Source organism: Tachyglossus aculeatus, chromosome 6, assembly GCF_015852505.1.
Source record: "Tachyglossus aculeatus isolate mTacAcu1 chromosome 6, mTacAcu1.pri, whole genome shotgun sequence".
Classification (NCBI taxonomy): domain Eukaryota; kingdom Metazoa; phylum Chordata; class Mammalia; order Monotremata; family Tachyglossidae; genus Tachyglossus; species Tachyglossus aculeatus.
This window is the reverse complement of record NC_052071.1, coordinates 51,628,785-51,649,845: the sequence shown is the minus strand read 5'-3', so window position 1 is coordinate 51,649,845 and position 21,061 is coordinate 51,628,785. Positions and strand designations below refer to the sequence as shown.

General features: G+C 40.7%; 1 protein-coding gene and 1 non-coding gene across 5 annotated transcripts in view; one reads left to right on the top strand and one right to left on the bottom strand.

The window, feature by feature from the left end:
* The window catches only part of DIAPH2 (diaphanous related formin 2), a 786,157-nt gene that overhangs the window by 132,958 nt on the left and 632,138 nt on the right, over positions 1–21,061 (top strand). For all 4 annotated transcript variants that reach the window (XM_038747818.1, XM_038747822.1, XM_038747820.1 and 1 more), the window contains one exon: positions 17,463–17,602. In XM_038747818.1, the coding sequence (XP_038603746.1) occupies positions 17,463–17,602 (140 nt within the window). The remainder of the gene's footprint in view (positions 1–17,462; positions 17,603–21,061) is intronic.
* Positions 8,198–8,335, bottom strand: LOC119930174. The gene has a single exon (XR_005451662.1). It is a non-coding gene; the product is annotated as a small nucleolar RNA SNORA7 (small nucleolar RNA).

Here is a 21,061-nt window from a genome sequence, read left to right as displayed (position 1 = left end):
AGAAGAGTTTAGGGACTGTCAGCTTGTTGTCCTCCGTCCTCTCCTGGTTCTCCTCTTATCTCTCCGGTCGTTCTTTCTCAGTCTCTTTTGCAGGCTCCTCCTCCCCCTCCCATCCTCTTACTGTGGGGGTTCCCCAAGGTTCAGTGCTTGGTCCCCTTCTGTTCTCAATCTACACTCACTCCCTTGGTGACCTCGTTCGCTCCCACGGCTTCAACTATCATCTCTACGCTGATGACACCCAGATCTACATCTCTGCCCCTGCTCTCTCCCCCTCCCTCCAGGCTCGCATCTCCTCCTGCCTTCAGGACATCTCCATATGGATGTCCGCCCGCCACCTAAAGCTCAACATGTCGAAGACTGAGCTCCTTGTCTTCCCTCCCAAACCTTGTCCTCTCCCTGACTTTCCCATCTCTGTTGACGGCACTACCATCCTTCCCGTCTCACAAGCCCGCAACCTTGGTGTCATCCTCGACTCCGCTCTCTCATTCACCCCTCACATCCAAGCCGTCACCAAAACCTGCCGGTCTCAGCTCCACAACATTGCCAAGATCCGCCCTTTCCTCTCCATCCAAACCGCTACCCTGCTAATTCAAGCTCTCATCCTATCCCGTCTGGACTACTGCACTAGCCTTCTCTCTGATCTCCCATCCTCGTGTCTCTCTCCACTTCAATCCATACTTCATGCTGCTGCCCGGATTATCTTTGTCCAGAAACGCTCTGGACATATTACTCCCCTCCTCAAAAACCTCCAATGGCTACCGATCAATCTGCGCATCAAGCAGAAACTCCTCACCCTGGGCTTCAAGGCTGTCCATCACCTCGCCCCCTCCTACCTCACCTCCCTTCTCTCCTTCTACTGCCCAGCCCGCACCCTCCGCTCCTCCACCACTAATCTCCTCACTGTACCTCGCTCTCGCCTGTCCCGCCATCGACCCCCGGCCCACGTCATCCCCCGGGCCTGGAATGCCCTCCCTCTGCCCATCCGCCAAGCTAGCTCTCTTCCTCCCTTCAAGGCCCTGCTGAGAGCTCACCTCCTCCAGGAGGCCTTCCCAGACTGAGCCCCTTCTTTCCTCTCCCCCTCGTCCCCCTCTCCATCCTCCCGTCTTACCTCCTTCCCTTCCCCACAGCACCTGTATATATGTATATATGGTTGTACATATTTATTACTCTATCTATTTATTTATTTATTTTACTTGTACATTTCTATCCTACTTATTTTATTTTGTTGGTATGTTTGGTTCTGTTCTCTGTCTCCCCCTTTTAGACTGTGAGCCCACTGTTGGGTAGGGACTGTCTCTATGTGATGCCAATTTGTACTTCCCAAGCGCTTAGTACAGTGCTCTGCACATAGTAAGCGCTCAATAAATACGATTGATTGATTGATTGATTGATTGTGGGCAGGGAACATGAATGTGTCTGTTACTGTTTCATTGTACTCACCCAAGCACTTAGCACAGTGCCCTGTGCACAGTAAGCACTCAATAAATACAATCGATTAAACACTAGAGCACAGGAATGGGGGCCAAGACACCTTGGTTCTAGCCCCAGCTCCATCATTTGATCTTGGGTAAGTCATTTAACCTCTCCGTGCGTCAGTTTCCTCATCTCAATCGGGCAGTCAGTGGTATTTGAGTACGTACCGTGTGCAGGGGACTGTACTAAGGGCTTGGGAGTGTACAGTACAGTAAAGCTGCCACTGCACCTCCTCAGCTCCTCTGTTGCGCTTGCAGCTGAGTGAAATGACTCTTCAGCACTTCCACTGAGGCCAAGGCCGTCTCGGCCGGCCCTCACGTACTCTGTACACACCAGGTCAGATGTTGAACCTTGACACCAAGGTTCTTTTAGACTGTGAGCCCACTGTTGGGTAGGGACTGTCTCTATATGTTGCCAACTTGTACTTCCCAAGCGCTTAGTACAGTGCTCTGCACACAGTAAGCGCTCAATAAATACGATTGATGATGATGATGACACCAGGTATTGGACCTCGTCACCTCCAGCGGAATGGAACATCTGGTCACTGCAGGCTCGTCTCTCTGGGCCCCCTTAACTTCCTTGCTCACCTCTGCAGCTAAGGACCTCTCCCTGCTTGGGGAGCTGGTTGTAAAAGCTGCAGCTGTGCCTCTCATCCCCTGTCCTCCGTCACAGCGAGCGAAACGTGTTTCTTGAGTTCTCTGGGCCTTCCCACACATGCCCAAGGACCTCTGCCCTCTCTCAGTATGCTCTGTGCTTCAGCTGCGTTACTCCCCCCAAAACTGGCACCGGTTCCTTCCCCTGCTCCGTGTCGGTGAGATCCTCGTCACATCCTGCTTTCCAACACTCCAGTGGGAAAGAGAAAAGCACCTAAAGCATAAGGCTCCTTAAAACCTGGAGAAAATCAGTGGCCACTGTAGCCATTGCCGTGCCTTCGGATAGCCCTAGAACTCTGAATCTGGTCTTCCAGCCACATATTGTGACCCTTGTCCTGTTTTGTATGTTGCGTATTTGTCCTTGCCTCTCAGGATGTTTTAATTTTTTATTGTTGAATTGCTCCCGATATGGTCGCCTCAAGTCTTCTCCTGCACCTTTATTCAAAGATTGTGAGCCTCTCAAGAAACAGGGTGCATGGTTAGTTCCCACTCGTACACTCTTTCCTAGTTCATAGCATAGCGCTCCACACACAGTAAGCGCTTAATAAATATTGCCGCTATTTCAGAAAAATTGGTAGACATGGTCCCTGCCCACAAGAAGCTTAAAGTGCCTCTTCTCTCATTGTGGACAGGGAACATGTCTACTAGTTCTGTTTTATTCTATGCTTAGTTCAGTGCTCTGCACACAGTAAGCACTCAAATATGATTGATTTTTATTCTCCCTCATATTGTGAGCCTCATGTGGAACAGAGACTCTTGTCAGATCTTATTACTTGACTCTAACAAGGGTTAGCACAGTGATTGGTACTATTATAATAATGATAATAATGAAAAAGCTTTCCTTAGGATAAAAAACATTCATTTTGAGGAACTACACGTAAGCTTCAATGTAGGGTCAAATTCAGCCTTTATCTGTCTATTCCTCAGTAGAGTTGTCTGAGGTGAAGATGGCATTATAGAGGTGAGATTGTACTGTACATATCTTTAAAACTCATATAATATATTTATATTAATGTATGTCTCCCCCTCTTGATTGTAAGCTCATTGTGGGCAGGGAGCTTGTCTGTCGACTCTGTTGTACTCTCCCATTGTACTCTGCAAATAGTCAGCACTCAAATACCATTGATAATAATAATGATGATGGTATTTGTTAAGCGCTTACTATGTGCAAAGCACTGTTCTAAGCTCTGGGGAGGATACAAGGTAATCAGGTTGTCACACAGGGGGCTCACAGTCTTAATCCCCATTTTACAGATGAGGTAACTGAGGTGCAGAGAAGTTAAGTGACTTGCCCAAAGTTACACAGCTGACAAGTGGCAGAGCCGGGATTTAAACCCATGACCTCTGACTCCAAAGCCCGGGCTTTTTCCACTGAGCCATGGCACACTATTACAGGATCGCTTTAATGAAGAATGAATATTCAACTGCAGAATTAATATTCTGATCAAATTGCCCTTTCACATTTATGGCTTGGGCTTTATTTAGATACTCTTTTGTGGCAGTCGGTGTATCTTGTAAAGGGACTAAAATTGGGTACTAGGAAGATCGGATGAGTTAGTTAATGGACCAAAAACATCTTGTATTGATACGGATCGAATAACCTATAAATGTAAATATAATCCATCACTCCCTCAAAAATCATAACCCAGGGTAACTCGGTACGGTAGTAGCTCTGCAAGATAAAATCAGATTAGGTGGAATTTGATATTTATTTTTCAAATACACTTGAAATTTGCAGAAACCCCACTAAAATTAGGAATCAACATTCCTAAAACTAATGATAAAAGAAAAACTGTAGATGCATCATGATTCCAATGATGTTCGTATCTAAAAACCCATTGCTTCATCGTATGTACAATCTTCACTAAAATACATGTATCATTGTCTTTGTAATTTACTCTCACTTGCAAGTGTTTTGTAATTTCTTGTTTAATGTAGAAATTCTTTAAACTGATCAACCTGCCAGCAGATTCGATAAAGATTTCAGGAAGCATCTATTTAGAGAGTTTCTGGCTTTTCATATTGAAACAGATGCTTTGCTTCCTTCCAACTCCTATGATGAGGTATAGTAAAATGAAAGCTGAAGGCATTTTGGGTCTCCACCTTTATGTTGCTGTCATTCCTGCCAATGCTAGACTTGGAACCTTTGCTCCCATTTCACTGCCATGTGTGTGATGTTTTAATGCCTTCAGTTTTAAATCTCTTTTCTTTTGAAAACAACGTGTTCTCAGCTGTGAACGCTACATTGTACAGTGATCTAATATTCCAGCCTGAGGGTTTGTTTATTTATAGGTCCAGGATGTGGCTCTCCATTTGTGTGTCCATTCGAATCCTGAGTGTCAGAGCCTTACTTGGCTTTCCTGATAATTAATAATAATGTTGGAAGGGCGGCGGAAGAGTAGTCAGAGTATTTTCCCTCTTTCTTTTGGTCCTGGGATGGGCTTATTGACTTTGAATAATGTTCCTGAAGGAATGATACAAGACAAACCAAGGCAAGGAGAAAGATTTCTACTGCCGTCATGGCACACAGTTTATACACTACATGGGGGAAAGTTGGTACATCTTAAGGGTTTCTGATGAGAAGCAGTGTTGCCCAGTGGATAGAGCATGGGCCTGGAGTCAAAAGGACCTAGGTTCTAATCCTGGCTCCACCACTTGCCTACATTGTGACCTTGGGCAAATCACTTCACTTCTGTGCCTCAGTTACCTCATCTGTAACATGGCGGGGGTCGGGGGAGACTGGGAGGTCCATGTGGGACAGGAAACCTGATGAGTTTGTATCTACCCCAGCGCTTAGTACAGTGTCTGGAACACAGAGTAAGCACTTAACAAATGCCGTAAAAAAGAACGACAGCTAAGATCTTTTTAAGATCTATAGTTTTACCTATAACTTTTTCTGACTCTGTGAGTACCTTTGTGAGTACCATCTGGATGTCCGCCCGCCACCTAAAGCTCAACATGTCGAAGACTGAGCTCCTTGTCTTCCCTCCCAAACCTTGTCCTCTCCCTGACTTTCCCATCTCTGTTGACGGCACTACCATCCTTCCCGTCTCACAAGCCCGCAACCTTGGTGTCATCCTCGACTCCGCTCTCTCATTCACCCCTCACATCCAAGCCGTCACCAAAACCTGCCGGTCTCAGCTCCGCAACATTGCCAAGATCCGCCCTTTCCTCTCCATCCAAACCGCTACCCTGCTAATTCAAGCTCTCATCCTATCCCGTCTGGACTACTGCACTAGCCTTCTCTCTGATCTCCCATCCTCGTGTCTCTCTCCACTTCAATCCATACTTCATGCTGCTGCCCGGATTATCTTTGTCCAGAAACGCTCTGGACATATTACTCCCCTCCTCAAAAACCTCCAATGGCTACCGATCAATCTGCGCATCAGGCAGAAACTCCTCACCCTGGGCTTCAAGGCTCTCCATCACCTCGCCCCCTCCTACCTCACCTCCCTTCTCTCCTTCTACTGCCCAGCCCGCACCCTCCGCTCCTCCACCACTAATCTCCTCACTGTACCTCGCTCTCGCCTGTCCCGCCATCGACCCCCGGCCCACGTCATCCCCCGGGCCTGGAATGCCCTCCCTCTGCCCCTCCGCCAAGCTAGCTCTCTTCCTCCCTTCAAGGCCCTGCTGAGAGCTCACCTCCTCCAGGAGGCCTTCCCAGACTGAGCCCCTTCTTTCCTCTCCCCCTCGTCCCCCTCTCCATCCCCCCGTCTTACCTCCTTCCCTTCCCCACAGCACCTGTATATATGTATATATGGTTGTACATATTTATTACTCTATTTATTTATTTATTTATTTATTTATTTTACTTGTACATTTCTATCCTACTTATTTTATTTTGTTGGTATGTTTGGTTCAGTTCTCTGTCTCCCCCTTTTAGACTGTGAGCCCACTGTTGGGTAGGGACTGTCTCTATGTGATGCCAATTTGTACTTCCCAAGCGCTTAGTACAGTGCTCTGCACATAGTAAGCGCTCAATAAATACGATTGATTGATTGATTGATTGATTTGTGGCTTCCAAATTATTCATTCATTCAATCGTGTTTATTGAATGAATTAGAATTAGAATTTGTATATACATTTAACCGTCCGGGTTACATTTCCTGAGCAATAATTGACATGAAGTTCTCTTACCGTTACCTGATCGAATAATTTTTTTTATCTCATTATTGACACAGCAGCAGTTGTCTGGAGTAAAAAAGTAAACTGCCTGAATATCTCAAAATGGACTTTCCCTCACATTGCCTTTAGAAATGGTTGCTTTTGTTGATGCTCCGGAGATTTTACCATCAAATATTTACATTAACTATGTTATCATTTTGATTTTGGTTCTGTTGGTGGCATTTCTTATAGACGCTGATGCTTCTTGCCTATAAATACTACTGCTGTTTGATCCTCTCACAATCTGATGTCTTCTCTGAAATGTGTCTTCAAAAAACACCGGTCTCTGTGTAGTACACTTAATGGCACATTCTAGTTTCTTCTTTCAAAGTAGGGAATTTTATTGGTTCAAGGATAATGCGGCAGCCAGAATTCAGTTTAGGGGAGATACAGTGCTACTTTTAAACCTAAGAACAAAGAAAGGTTAAATTCAGTGCAACAAGAGTCTGTGCTATGTGGGTATGTATGCTAGGTAACTTAAACGAGAATGTTTTTGCACAAAGAATATCTTTGGTCCTGTTATGGAAAAAAAGATTACTAGGTTGTTAAATTCCTGCTAGATTGTAAAGTCCTTCAGGGCAGCGGATGTGTCTACTTTATTGTACTCTCCCAAGCACTTGGCATAGTGCTCTGCACAAAGTAAGTGCTCAGTAGGTATGGTTGATTGATGGATTTTCAGCTTCATATGACGTGAGAGGCTAGCAAAACAATTATCTGGAGCTGTAGCCTCCCTAAGTTTTATGACATTTTATCCACTTATAGGAACAGTCTAAATTTCATTAGGTTCTTAAATTCCTTTGGATTTCCATCAGAAAAGGAAGTTGCTTTGAAATGGATACCCAGAATGACATAGAGTGTCATTTCTATTGTTTTGTTCTCATTCTCCTTTTCTCTCTATCTTGCTCTTCTCTTTTCCTTAATGATCATTTATTTTGATCTTGCCAAAGTGAGCATAAGCCATGGTAATTTAGCAAGTGTTCTTCTATTCTTAGATTTTCTTGGGTAGTTGAATAATTTCTTCCAGTTTTTGAGGCTTGTTTAAGTGAAATGATTTGAAATCCAATATTTTTAAAAATAAAAAATAAAGTACTTTACTGAACAGCAGTCACTTATGATCTGTGGGAAAAGAACATTTCATTTAACAAATCCTTCATTTCTGGGGAGCGAGGTTTTTCAACCTTGCCACTGCCTTTGACTCTCATGGTGCTTTTTTCCTCTGGTGGTGCCCCCCTCAAAAAAGTAGCATGATTCACAGCTGATGGAATGGAACAGCCTTCTGGACAGAGAAGGTTAGACTTCCCTGCTCAGAACAGACATGAGGAAATTGGGGTCCACATAATCATCAATCGTATTTATTGAGCGCTTACTGTGTGCAGAGCACTGTACTAAGCGCTTGCCCTTGAAAATCTAGAGCTTTGAGCACTCCATGCAGTTACACAATTTTTTTGCCAATTGATGCCGAGTAGATGGTGTGCTACTTTAATAATTTCTGAATAAGAAATAGTTCTATAACAGTAATTAAGGATTATCAGAGTTGGTCATTGTTTACTGCTTGCCAGGCACTGCACTAGGAACTAGGGTTGATGTCAGACCCAGTACCCGTCCCATATGAGGTTCCCATCTAAGAGGAAGGGAGAACATCTGCTGTGTGACCCTTGGGCAAGCCACTTAACTCCTTTGTCCCTCAATTCTTGTCTTGTGCTGTCGAGTCGTTTCCGACCCATAGCGACACAATGGACACATCTCTCCCAGAACGCCCCGCTTTCCATCGGCAATGGTAGGGTACCCAGAGTTTTCTTGGTAAAAGTACAGAAGTGGTTTACCATTGCCGCCTTCCGTTCAGTAAACTAGAGTTTCCACCCTCGACTCTCTCCCGTGTCGCTGTTGCCCGGCCTGGGTGAGTTTTGACTTGTAGCCGATTGCCTTCCACTCACTAGCCACTGCCCAAGCTAGGAATAGAATGGGTAGGCCTCTGCTTGACTCTCCCTCCCATAGCTGAGACTGGTAGAGGACTGGAAACTCTCCAGGTGCAACCCTGAGAAGGGGGTGCCTTAGCTACCTCATCTGTAAACTGGCAATTAAGACTATGAACCCCAGGTGAGACACGGAATGTGTCCAACTTGATTAGCTTGTATCTATCCCAGTGCTTAGGACAGGCTTGACACACAGTAAGTGCTTTAACAAATGCCATCATTTTTAATTAACAAGTAATTTAATCGTCATTTTACATAAACGGAGTCAAAGAGAAACAAAGGATTTGCTGAAGTTCACACAATGTTGATCAGAACCCAGCTCCTCTGATTCCTGGGGTCTGTGTTCTTTCCACTAGGCCACACTGCTGCTGATGTCAGTGGGAAGTTGATTCCAGAAGCCACCTTTGAAATTCTCTAAGTTCAATTTAGAGTTTACCTCTCCCACCTCAGTGGTATAGTCACATAGCTCTTGCATCAAATGGCAAGCTAGGACTCCAAACAATAATAATAATAATAATGGTATGTGTTAAGCACTTGCTATGTGCAAAGCACTGTTCTAAGCACTGGGGGGATACAAGGTGATCAGGTTGTCCCACGTGGGGCTCACAATCTTTATCCCCATTTTACAGATGAGGTAACTGAGGCCCAGAGAAGTGAAGTGACTTGCCCAAAGTCATACAGCTGACAAGTGGCAGATTTGGGATTAGAACCCATGACCTCTGACTTCCAAGCCTGGGCTCTTTCCACTGAGCAACGCTGCTTCTCTATTCTGGGACCTCGTCAACCCAGTGACTTATTGAAGCAGTTTTTGTCCAATGATACCTCTGTTTGTAGAAAATGAGAGAGCATTGACAACAGCAAGATACTGCTCAGTGATGACCTGAAGCAGAGGAATCGTAAAGAGGGGAAGAGAAGAAGCACATTCAAGACCCAGCAAAGTAAAACCTCAGACTGGGTTGCTAAAATGTGAGTAGCTGGGAAACAAAAACAGAATATGGACTAGCATGGATTCCAGCAGTTAGGAGTGGAAGGAATCCCTGGAGCAGAGGCTGGAAGATAGTCAGATCAAGAGGCAGAAACAAAGCAAACCTGAGCTTGGCAAAGATTAAACACTGCAGAACAGCATGAGACAGTTGTTATTTGCACCTTGTGCAGTGGGCACTATTGATTATACGTCATCAATCTCATAGCCATATGATCGCATAAGGATAAAAATCTCACTCTAGTGTCATCCAGAAATCTCGAAGGAGATCTAAATATGCACCTCGATTATCCTTTGAATAACATTTCAAACTTGACCATTTTATTCCATGATCTTTGGAGAAGGGGGTATCTTTCTGTAATTGTAATTCTCCACGTTACCCATATTTAGGAAAAATGACAAGCCTGGCTTGGTAGTCACGCTGAGAAGCATCATGGCCTAGTGGACAGAGCAGGGGCCCTGGAGCCAGAAGGACCTGGCTTCTAGTCCTGGCTCCGCCACTTGTCTGCTCTGTGACCTTGGGCAAGTCACCTCGCTTCTCTGTACCTCAGTTACCTCATGTGTAAAATGGGGATTAAGACTGTGAGCTCTGTACAGGACAGGGACTGTGTCCAACCTAAGTAGCGGGTATCAGATAACTAGGGTGCCAAAGAAGAACGGCGTTTCGGATTTGCAACATGACGGTTAAAATTGCAAGATGATTTCCAGGTGGAGGATTTGGGAGACACTGTAGTGCTGACTCCAAATCTGGTAACATTCAAGTTATTTCCAGGCAACACATTCAAAGGGGACAAACATCTTGTGAGTGATAATAATAATTATGGTATTTGTTAAGCACTTACTATATGGCAGGCACTGTAGTGATCGCTGGGGCACTATACTAAGCTCTGGATGTAAAGGAACTTGGTTGCATTAATTTAAGGCTTAATCCAGCAATCTTTTGTTGCTTCAAATTTCCTCCAGTAACCTGATGTTTTTTAGAAAAGACAATGTCCAAGTGTGAATCCTTTTTTCTCTTAAGGAAAAGCTCATAAAATTAATGCGAATGTACTGAAATTACTCCATTCTAAAACCAAGAACTGTTTTTTCTGATATGAAATATAAATCTATTTCTGTATACCCCTCAATTACTCTGTTTTACTTGTACATATTTACTATTCTATTTATTTTATTTTGTTTATATGTTTTGTTGTCTGTCTCCCCCTTTTAGACTGTGAACCTGCTGTTGGGTAGGAACCGTCTCTATATGTTTCCAACTTGTACTTCCCAAGTGCTTAAGTTCTCTGCAATCAATCAATCAATTGTATTTATTGAGCACTTACTATGTGCAGAGCACTGTACTAAGCGCTTGGGAAGTACAAATTGGCAACATATAGAGACAGTCCCTACCCAACAGTGGGCTCACAGTCTAAAAGGGGGAGACAGAGAATAAAACCAAACATACTAACAAAATAAAATAAATAGGATAGATATGTACAAGTAAAATAAATAAATAAATAAATAGAGTAATAAATATGTACAAACATATATACACATATATATACATATATAATATATACATATATATATTATATATACAAACGTATATACACATATACACAAACATCTGCACACAGTAAGCACTCAATAAATATGATTGAATGAATTGAATGAATGAATGAATGAAAGCAAACCATCATTTTCCTTATACTTTGGCTCTGGGAGAAGAAGAAATTTTTTTTTTTAAATCCTCTCTACTTCAAAGTCCCATTTTGATCTTTTTGTCATTTCTGTTCAGTATTCAAATATTTGCAGCCATAATGACAAGTATATCCATACTAATGATTTTCAAATTAAGGAATAGGTTCAAATTAAAGAATGTTTTTGTTTCACCTAGCTTTAGTGTAGCATGAGTCTCACTAATTGCTAACTTTGTCTCTGTATTATTTTTTTTTAAGATCAAATAGGCACAGTGGTAATTTTCATTAATCTCATACAGAGCAGCTAATTAAAATTTCCATTATTATCCATCCATTATCTAATTGTTTCCTTTGGTATCAGAACAGGATGTTACTGTTAGGCCATTATTGTATTACAGTTCTATTGAATTTTGCTAGGGTGATTTTAACTACTGGGCTCTATTTTGTTATGAAGGACTTTTTTTTTCTCCCATATCATGTCTCCAGCCTACATAATTCTGAGTTTTTGGAGAAAGAAAAGAAGCCTGAACCACAGTCAGGGTTGAAGGCTATTTGTGGGTTCATGTTCTGCCCTGGGCTCTGTAGCTGTGGCCCGTTTCTGTGGAGTACAGCAGGGGAAATAGCTTGGCCTAGTGAAAAAAGCATAAGACTGGGAGTCAGGAGACCTGGCTTTTAATTCTGGCTTCTCCACTTGTCTGCTGAGTGACCTTGGACAAGTTATTTAATATCTCTGTGTCTCAGTTACCTCATCCGGAGAATGAGATTAAGACTGCGAGCCCCATGTGGGACATGGAATGTTGTATCTACCACAGTGCTTAATACAGTATCTGGCACATAGTAAGCGCGTAACAAATTCCACTGGAAAAAAAAGGTGCATTTAAAATGTGGGTTTTCGAGAGGGATGTGGATATTCTGCTTAGGTTATCTTTGTCGGGACTTGAATCATGGAGCTGTAAGGGACCTTAATCTCCCTAGACTATAAACTTGTCCTCTAAACTAAAAACTCATTGTGGACAAGAAATATGTCTGTTACATTGTTGTGTTATACTCTCCCAAGAATTTAGTACAATGCCCTGCACATGGTAAGCACTCAATAAATATGATTGATCAATTTTGCCCAGCCTCTTGCCTCCATAAAGATGATTTTTTAAACGAACCAGGCACAGATACTCTGACATGAATATTCCAGAAATTTCATTGGTAGCCTAGTCTCTCTTTTTTTTTAAGTCCTACTTATAGTTTCATGTTCTTTCTAATTTACAGTTGAATTAATTTGATTGACTAGTCCCCAGTGATGTAATTTAAGCCCATTTCCCCTTCAGATGCCTTTGAACCTGTACAATAACTGTTTTAGTGTCCTCACAATGGAACTTGATCTATTTGAAGGTTAAATATTTATTAGGTCATGCCCATTTTCCAAGCAATTAATGTCAAATTCTGATGGCTATATCTGGCAGTAGAAGAATGACATCACAATACGGAATGAAGTATGAGAAAAAGTGAATTTAAAGGGAATAATTGATACAAGCAGAAAAAGAACTGAATATTCAAAAGCGAACTTGAATAATTAGTTTTATATAGTGGACACCTGATATCCTCCCCTCTGTCCAAAGATAATCCATTGAGAACTGTCCTTGGCTGATTTGAAATCTTGAGTGGCAGATTTTGAACTGTCTATGAACAGTTGGTTATGTTCTGTGACCCCCAGACTCCAACAGACTTTGCATGAGGTAGCAGGTTGTTTGAACTGCAGATCATATACTGGGAACATGCAGTGTGTTAGAGAGGATTTATTACTCTATTTATTTATTTATTTTACTTGTACATATCTATTCTATTTATTTTATTTTGTTAGTATGTTTGGTTTTGTTCTCTGGCTCCCCCTTTTAGACTGTGAGCCCACTGTTGGGTAGGGGCTGTCTCTATATGTTGCCAATTTGTACTTCCCAAGCGCCTAGTACAGTGCTCTGCACATAGTAAGCGCTCAATAAATACGACTGATGATGACTCACTATGGCTCTCAATTGGTTGTGGTCAGTCAATGAGTAGTCCATAGTATTCACAAACTGTTACTATCCCATGCCTGGTGTTTGTGAGTTTATGGATATAGGTTTGTTGGTCATTTTTTTTCTTTCAAATTTATGGACAAGGGGTAGTAATTGAAAGCGGTATATTCTAAATGCTTTGAGCTTATCAACAGCTTTGCTTTTTTCATATTTAGAATCAGTTGTTGCCTTTTAGTCACAATATATATGTCACACAGCCCTAATTTATGATGTGTTTTCTCATAGGACCTATTTCCTGTTCCTTTGGTCACTGCATAATTTCGGGGTCCTCTCCATTTGCTCCATACCCTTCTTCAATTGCAGTAGTTCAAGCAAGTCCCAATGGGCTAATGAAAAGCTAATCCAAATCAAAGTATAGCAAAAGGATGATCTTTCAGATCTGTATGTTATACTTTACTTTAATTCTTCCTAGTACTATATTAACCTTTACTAAGAATGCAGCATCACCTTCTGATTAGACAGTTACTTTCCCAAACCCTTTTTTTGCAGTATTTAGCCAGTCTTTTTCCATGATGTTCTTTTTTCATAAGCACTTAGTACAGTGCTCTGCACACAGTAAGCACTCAATAAATACGATTGATTGATTGATTACAGTTTTTTAAAACATTGACTCTACATATGCGTTTTACCATTACACTTTACTTCTTTCATTACAGTTTTTTAAAACATTGACTCTCCATATACGTTTTACCTTTACACTTTTACGTTAGAGAACGTCAAGATTTTAGTAACCTAATTTGTAGTAGTAATCGTCCCAATTTAAGTGCCTACTCTGCCAGACACTGTGCTAAAGGCTTGTAAATGTAAGATAATCAAGTTGGATATAGACCCTGTCTCACATGGTATTCACAGTCCAAGGGGAAGGAAGTACAAACACTCAATTCCTATTTTACAGATGAGGAAACTTTGGCACAGAGAAGTCAAATAACTTGTGCTAGATCACACAACAGGAATGTGGTGAAGTTGGGATTAGAATTTAGGTCACCCGACTCCCAGCCATATGCTCTCTCCAGTAGGCCATGCTTAATCTTTGTGTCTTGACCTACAACATTTCAGAAGATAGTTAATTTTGGTGATGAACAACATTTGACACAATTCTGCTAGCTATTCCAAATTCAGTCCTGGGAAGTCTCCTTTCAAAAGAAATATTTGAAAAACCTCAATTTACTTTGCCCTGTGGATATGTTCTGATAAAATTGAGGGTAAAGAAAATTTAACAACCTATCACAATTTTGGTGGCATGTTTCTTTTTGGCTAACATTTGTTGTTTTCCACAGCTGCCTATCTCCAGCAAAATCGAGTGTCAAGAGTCCTAAATTATTGATCCTCATTGTTCATTCATTCAATCCAGTGCTTAGAACAGTGCTCGGCACATAGTAAGCGCTTAACAAATTCCATTAAAAAAATCGTGTTTATTGAGCATTTACTGTGCTCTGTACTAAGCTCTTGGGAGAGTGTAATAGAACAATAAACAGACACATTCTCTGTGTACAATGAGCTCACAGTGCAGTAGGCTGGTGTGTTCATAGGAAAGGTAAGGTTTCTTAATATGTGAGGTTCTCGTAAAATGGGATGGAAATATTATGTGCTTTTTCATAATATTACTTTGAAAATGTCAAAGCCTTTTTTCGAGGCTACGTAATGGAACTGTATGAAAATACTTAATATTTGGACTTTGGAGATACTGATGGAGATTTAGAACAATTCTGAACAAGATAGTAAATTCTAGGAAAAGGACTTTTGACAATACATTTGAGAGACTCTTTCTTGATAAATGAAAAAGCACACAAACATCCTTTAAATATTTATGTATCCATCACAAATTTGTATCTTCTGCCAAAATGTTTACTTCAGGGTGTATTAACTTTACTGTATGAAGAAAACTCTATTTTTTGCATTTTTTTTCGGGTGAGCAGCAGTGGATGATTAAGAGAAGGGGTTGTTTTGTGGTAAAGATACAGCACTGAATAATGAGTAATTGATTGAGAGATAGCTCTCATAAACCATCTCATGAAACTAATAACTAGGGAATTGGGTTAGAATTTTTGCAGGCTAAAACATTGCTTAGTTTAGCTTTTCCAAAAATAAGGTTCATAAGTCAGAATTTGAGTATATTTAAGCCTTAACAGGACAGTAGATTATTACATGGGTGATGTAATTAGAAGACCTGGCTCTGTAATAGTGATGATAATATTCATTCATTCAGTTGTATTTATTGGGAACTTACTGTGTGCAGAGTACTGTACTGAGGACTTGGGGAAGTACAATATAACAATAAACAGACACATTTCCTGCTTACCGTCAAAATCCCTCATTTTGTTTTGAGCCTTTTGAGTGTTTCTGGTACTATATGCCCTGTAAGATAGATATACCTTAGGTATATCTTTGAAGAATCCCTTGTATGTTCATTGTACCTTTCAGAATGGACATACAACTTTTTGCTGGAAAAGTTATAGGTTGAACATCTTTTGGATTGAATTTTGAGAAATTTAGAACTCTGTGTCCAAATGCTTGTGGAATAACTCCTGTTGATTATAAATGTGTATTATAAAAGAATGCACACACACGCACACACACACATATGCTTATAATCTGGAAAAGGCTCTGTAGAACACAAAACATTTGGTCCTAGGACTTTGACCAATCAAATGTGGAATTAGTTTGGGCTTCCTTATATGACCAGCAATTCCACATTTGCCATTTCTTCCAGGCCCTAAAATATTTCTAAAATTTTGTGATGTTACTTGACCAAGTGGTAAGAGCGTAGGAATGGGAGTCAGGAGATGAATCCATTAGTCGTATTTATTGAGGCCTTACTATGTGCAGAGCACTATACTAAGCACTTGGGAGAGTATGATGCTTGTACTTCCCAAGCACTTAGTGCAGTGCTCTGCACACAGTAAGCACTCAATAAATACGATTGAATGAATGAATGATGCAACCGAATTAGCAGTACGTTCCCTGCCCATAATGGGCTTACAGTCCAGAGGGGGGGAGTAGACGTTAATGTGAATAAATAAGTAATGTATAATGTATTATTTAAGGATATGTACATAAATACTGTGGGGTTGGAGGTGGGTCGATTATCAAATGTCCACAGATCACAGATTGAAGGGCATGGATGACTTAGAAAAGAGAGAGAGCCGGGGAAAAGGGGGCTTAATTGGGAAAGGCCTCTTGAAGGAGATGTGACCATATTAATACTTTAAAGATGGAGAGAGTGGTGGCCTGGAGTATATGGAGGGGGAGGGAGTTTTGGGCTAGGGGGACGACTTGGGAAAGGGGTCGGCGGTGAAATGGATGAGATTCGGTCACAGTTGGCTCGAGAGGAGTGTGCCGGCTGGGCTGAGGTAGGAGATTATTGAGGTGTGGTGGGATGGGGCGAGCTGATTGAGTCCTTTGAAACCAATGGTAAGGAGATCTGGGTTTTAATCTTAGCTCTGCAACTGGTCTACATGTCACTTCACCTTTTTGTTCCCCCTTAGACTGTAAGCCCCGTGTGAGACTGAGATTTTGTCCAACATTATCACCTCGTGTGTATAATAATAATAATGATGGCATTTATTAAGTGTTTTCTATGTGCAAAGTACTGTTCTAAGCTCCGGGGAGGTTACAAGGTGATCAGGTTGTCCCACGGGGGGCTCACAATCTTAATCCCCATTTTACAGATGAGGTAACTGAGGCCCAGAGAAGTTAAGTGAGTTGCCCAAAGTCACACAGCTGACAATTGGCTGAGCTGGGATTTGAACCCCTGACCTCTGACTCCTAAGCCCGCGCTCTTTCCACTGAGCCAAGCTGCTTCCAGTGCAGTACTTACTACAGTACTTGGTACATAGTAAGTGCTTAACAAATCCCATGATAAGTTTCCTCACTTGAAAACCAGGATAAATACTGGCTGTCTCTCCGTTTTACATTGTGAGTCCCTTATGGGATAGGGACTGTGTCTGATATAATAATGATGGGGTTTTTTTGTTAACCGCTTACTATGTGCAAAGCACTGTTCTAAGCGCTGAGTAATTAATTAGGTTGTCCCATGTGAAGCTCCCAGTCTTAATCCCCATTTTCCAGATGAGGTAACTGAGGCACAGTGAAGTGACTTGCCCAAAGTCACACAGCTGACAAGTGATGGAGGTGGAATTAGAACCCATGACCTCAGACTCCCAAGCCCATGCCACCAAGCCACGCTGCATTGGATCTGCCCTAACCTTTAACACAGTGTTTGGCACATAACCCTTAATATGATAATTATTATTATAATTATGCTTTTGTTAAACTTCCAGCGTTGTACTGAGTTTTAGGGTAGAGCAAATTAATCTGCTTGGATACAGTCACTGTCCCACATGGGGCTCCCAGTCTAAGTAGGAGAGAGAACAGGGGAACAGTTTCAAAATCATTATTGTCATTCTACATAAGTTCATATGTTTTTATGACATGGGGATTTTTTATAATTAAATTTTTTTTTTTTAATTTAGGGAGGACTGAAAAATAGCAAGCATGAGTGCACATTGTCTTCACAAGAATACGTTCATGAGTTACGGTCTGGCATCACGGAAGATAAACTTCTCAATTGCCTAGAATCACTGAGGGTTTCTCTAACCAGTAATCCTGTCAGGTAAGTGGCTTGCTTAATTCAATTTAAATCATTCAGATTGGTTGAATACAATTTGAATTGCATAGAGTAAATATATTTTTAAAAGTCATCCTTTTTTCAAGGATAGAAGTCATTGATTGGAAACTCTACAGTGGATGATAAATCTTTGTTCTGATTAAAATAGGAAACCATTAAAATCGCCGGTATATATGTGATTGAGATACATGAACGTGCATCATCAAGGAAAATTTTAAAATTACTCAGGTTATTTTCTTTTCTCCTTGACATTTACAAGGACCAGGCAGATACGGAATCTTTATCCATCTGTGTGGAATATTTTCCCCAGACATGGATTGCGTGGTACTTCATTTAAGTTATGTATTGCTATTTTTAACTCAAATGGAAATCAGTTCCTCGATCTCTTTCATGTACAGTATGAATTTAAATGGTTTGCAGAATTCTTATGTGAGTTACAATAGTGGCAACTATTATTCTATTCAAAGAGGTGGTAGAACAGAGGTAACATTTCAGGATTGACTGATTCATTTCATACACTAAATAGAAAATTGTTCTAGTTTTGGATTGGGAGGGGTGGGCAGAAAAGGGAGGGAGAAAGAACCGTAAAATTCCAGATTGCTACTTGAAACTCTCACTTCGAGATTCCCTTAAACCTCTAACTCTTCTACTCGTTGGTATGAAATATTGTAGGATATCACTAAACATTTTTCAATGTGCAAATCATTTCAAGTGTCCAAACTGATTTTTCTCTAAAAATTTGATTAAGCCTATTTAAATTCATAGTTACTGGTATATAAATCAGACGGTATAATGTTTTGCTTATTTTACATTTGTCAATGTAGTCCCAAACCATTTGATGATGATTGCTTCCAAAACCTATTATATTCCCAAGACATCAATACATGTTTTTACATTGGATCAAATATTTATTCAGATTGCTTTGTTTAATGCTCAATCATATTCCTAGTTCAATTACACTTGGCTTATGGGTGGTCAGGAAAAAAAAGTAGCACAACACACATCCTTTTATTAACCATTAATGGTTTATTGATTATTGAGCATGTAAATATTAAATTCAGCCTTACAGCCTCAAACTGAGAGTGCCTCAGAATAGAGGGCAAATTAAAACTGAACAAAAAAATCCCCTCTGGGGGAGTATTAATAGTGATACTCTGAGGTATTAGAGACAAAATTAGGGGAAAATACTTGAGGCAATTTGACAGTGAATGAAGAAAGGTAGGCACTTTATTATTTGGATAGGGATAAAGTGAATTAATAGTAATAATTGTGTAGCATTGGTAGTTGAGGAATGCAAATTTCATTTGGGTTTTTGAATTGAATGAAAATAAATGTTTACACCAAATAAGGTTTTTGTAAAAAAACATAGCATTATATTCAAAACCTAAAGTTAATTTTCATTGAAGAATACAGTTGTCTATAGGGCAAAGTGAATCAATCAATTGAATAAATCAATTGCTAATGTTAATTGAATCAGAATTTCACTTGAGGCCATCTGAATGCCTCTAGACTGTAACCTTGTTCTGGCTAGGGAATGTGCCTTCCAACTCATTTGTAGTGTACTTTCCCAAGCGCTTAGTACAGTGCTCTTCATAGCAGTAAGTGCTCAATAAAGTGCTCCAGGAGCCTTCGTAGACTGAGCCCCCTCCTTCCTCTCCCCCTCCTTCCCCTCCCCACAGCACCTGTATATATGTTTGTACAGATTTATTCCTCTATTTTACTTGTACATATTTACTATTCCATTTATTTTATTTTGTTAATATGTTTTGTTTTGTTGTCTGTCTCCCCCTTCTAGACTGTGGGGAGGGACTGTCTCTATATGTTGCCAACTTGTACTTCCCAAGCGCTTAGTTCAGTGCTCTGCTCACAGTAAGCGCTCAATAAATACGAATGAATGAATGAATAAATGATTGACTGAATGTTCATAATCATTGTAATTGTGATATTTGGTAAGCGCTTACTATGTATCAAGCAATGAGCTAAGCTCTGGGGTAGATATAAGACAGTGAGGTTGGACATAGTCCCAGGAGAACAGTTTGGGTAGGAGGACAGGCATTTAATCCCCATTTTACAGGTGAGGCAACTGAAGCACAGAAAAGCTAGGTGACTTGGCCAAGGTCATACAGCAGACAATTGGTGGAACGGGGTTTAGAACTCACGTCCCCTGATTCCAAGGCACAGTGGTCCGTCTGTCAGGCCATACTGCTTAGTGCCTTTTAGGTATGACAAAAATGGGATCCCAAAATGCTGTCTCCAGCAGTTTCCAGTCAGTGCTCATTACATCACACCTTTCCAGCTAAAGAGAAAATGGAAGGATGAAGACCAACAAATTAACCAAGGAGCCACTTTTACATTAAATGAAAATAGGTAGCAAATTGGGAGGATCACCGCTTTGATGTAGATAACCTTGCAGTTGGGGAGACCATGGAGGCTAAACTAGCTTCCTGAAAGACAACTGGGACTTAGTGGCCCTTTTTCTGAGCAATCAATCAATCAATCAATTGTATTTATTGAGCACTTACTGTGTGCAGAGCACTGTACTAAGCGCTTGGGAAGTACAAGTTGGTAACATATAGAGACAGTCCCTACCCAGCAGTGGGCTCACAGTCTAAAAGGGGGAGACAGAGAACAAAACCAAACATACTAACAAAATAAAATAAATAGAATAGATAGGTACAAGTAAAATAAATAGAGTAATAAATATGTACAAACATATATACATATATATATATATATATATATATATGTATGTATATATGAGCAGAGACTTTAGGAAATTATAAAACTATCCCAAGTTTTGCTAAGGAAATGCCCTCTCTGAGAAGACAGTGCTGACGTGGAATAGGGACTGTTAGCCTTGGAATTAACTTTATATGCTCACACACAGAGTTTTTAGTCTGCAGCCTTTCCCCTGAATACTGAAGGTACCCATTTTTAGAATGTTTTCGAATTTACTCCTGAAGAATCCATTTGAAGTCAGAGCCTATATATTATCACATCTTTGAACATTACTGATATTGAGGAAAGCAGCTAGCAAATTTGTTCATATTTGTGTTGTTACAGAGCTGTATTTACTACCGAGTTTTCCAGGTTGTCTTAATTCTTTTAAAATCATTGAAGTTATTAGTAAGGCAAAGCAACAGCTTTATCTCTATGGGGATATGCAAATTAAACAGAATAAATTGAATTTCAGTGCGACTGACATTTAAAGAAAATCTCTTGCCCAAAGGGACACTTCTGCGTATTCTTTTTGAAATAGAGCCGTAATCTATCCATGCAGTGGCTTAAAAACTGCAGAGTAAACTATTTTGCTGTAGTTGAATGCATCTAAATAAGTGTAAATGTAGTATCCCTTTGATCTGTGATTATAGTAATTTTGAAAATAATAAACTGCTAATGGACATACTAATTGTCTAAGATGGTGAAAACTGTCATTATGAAATA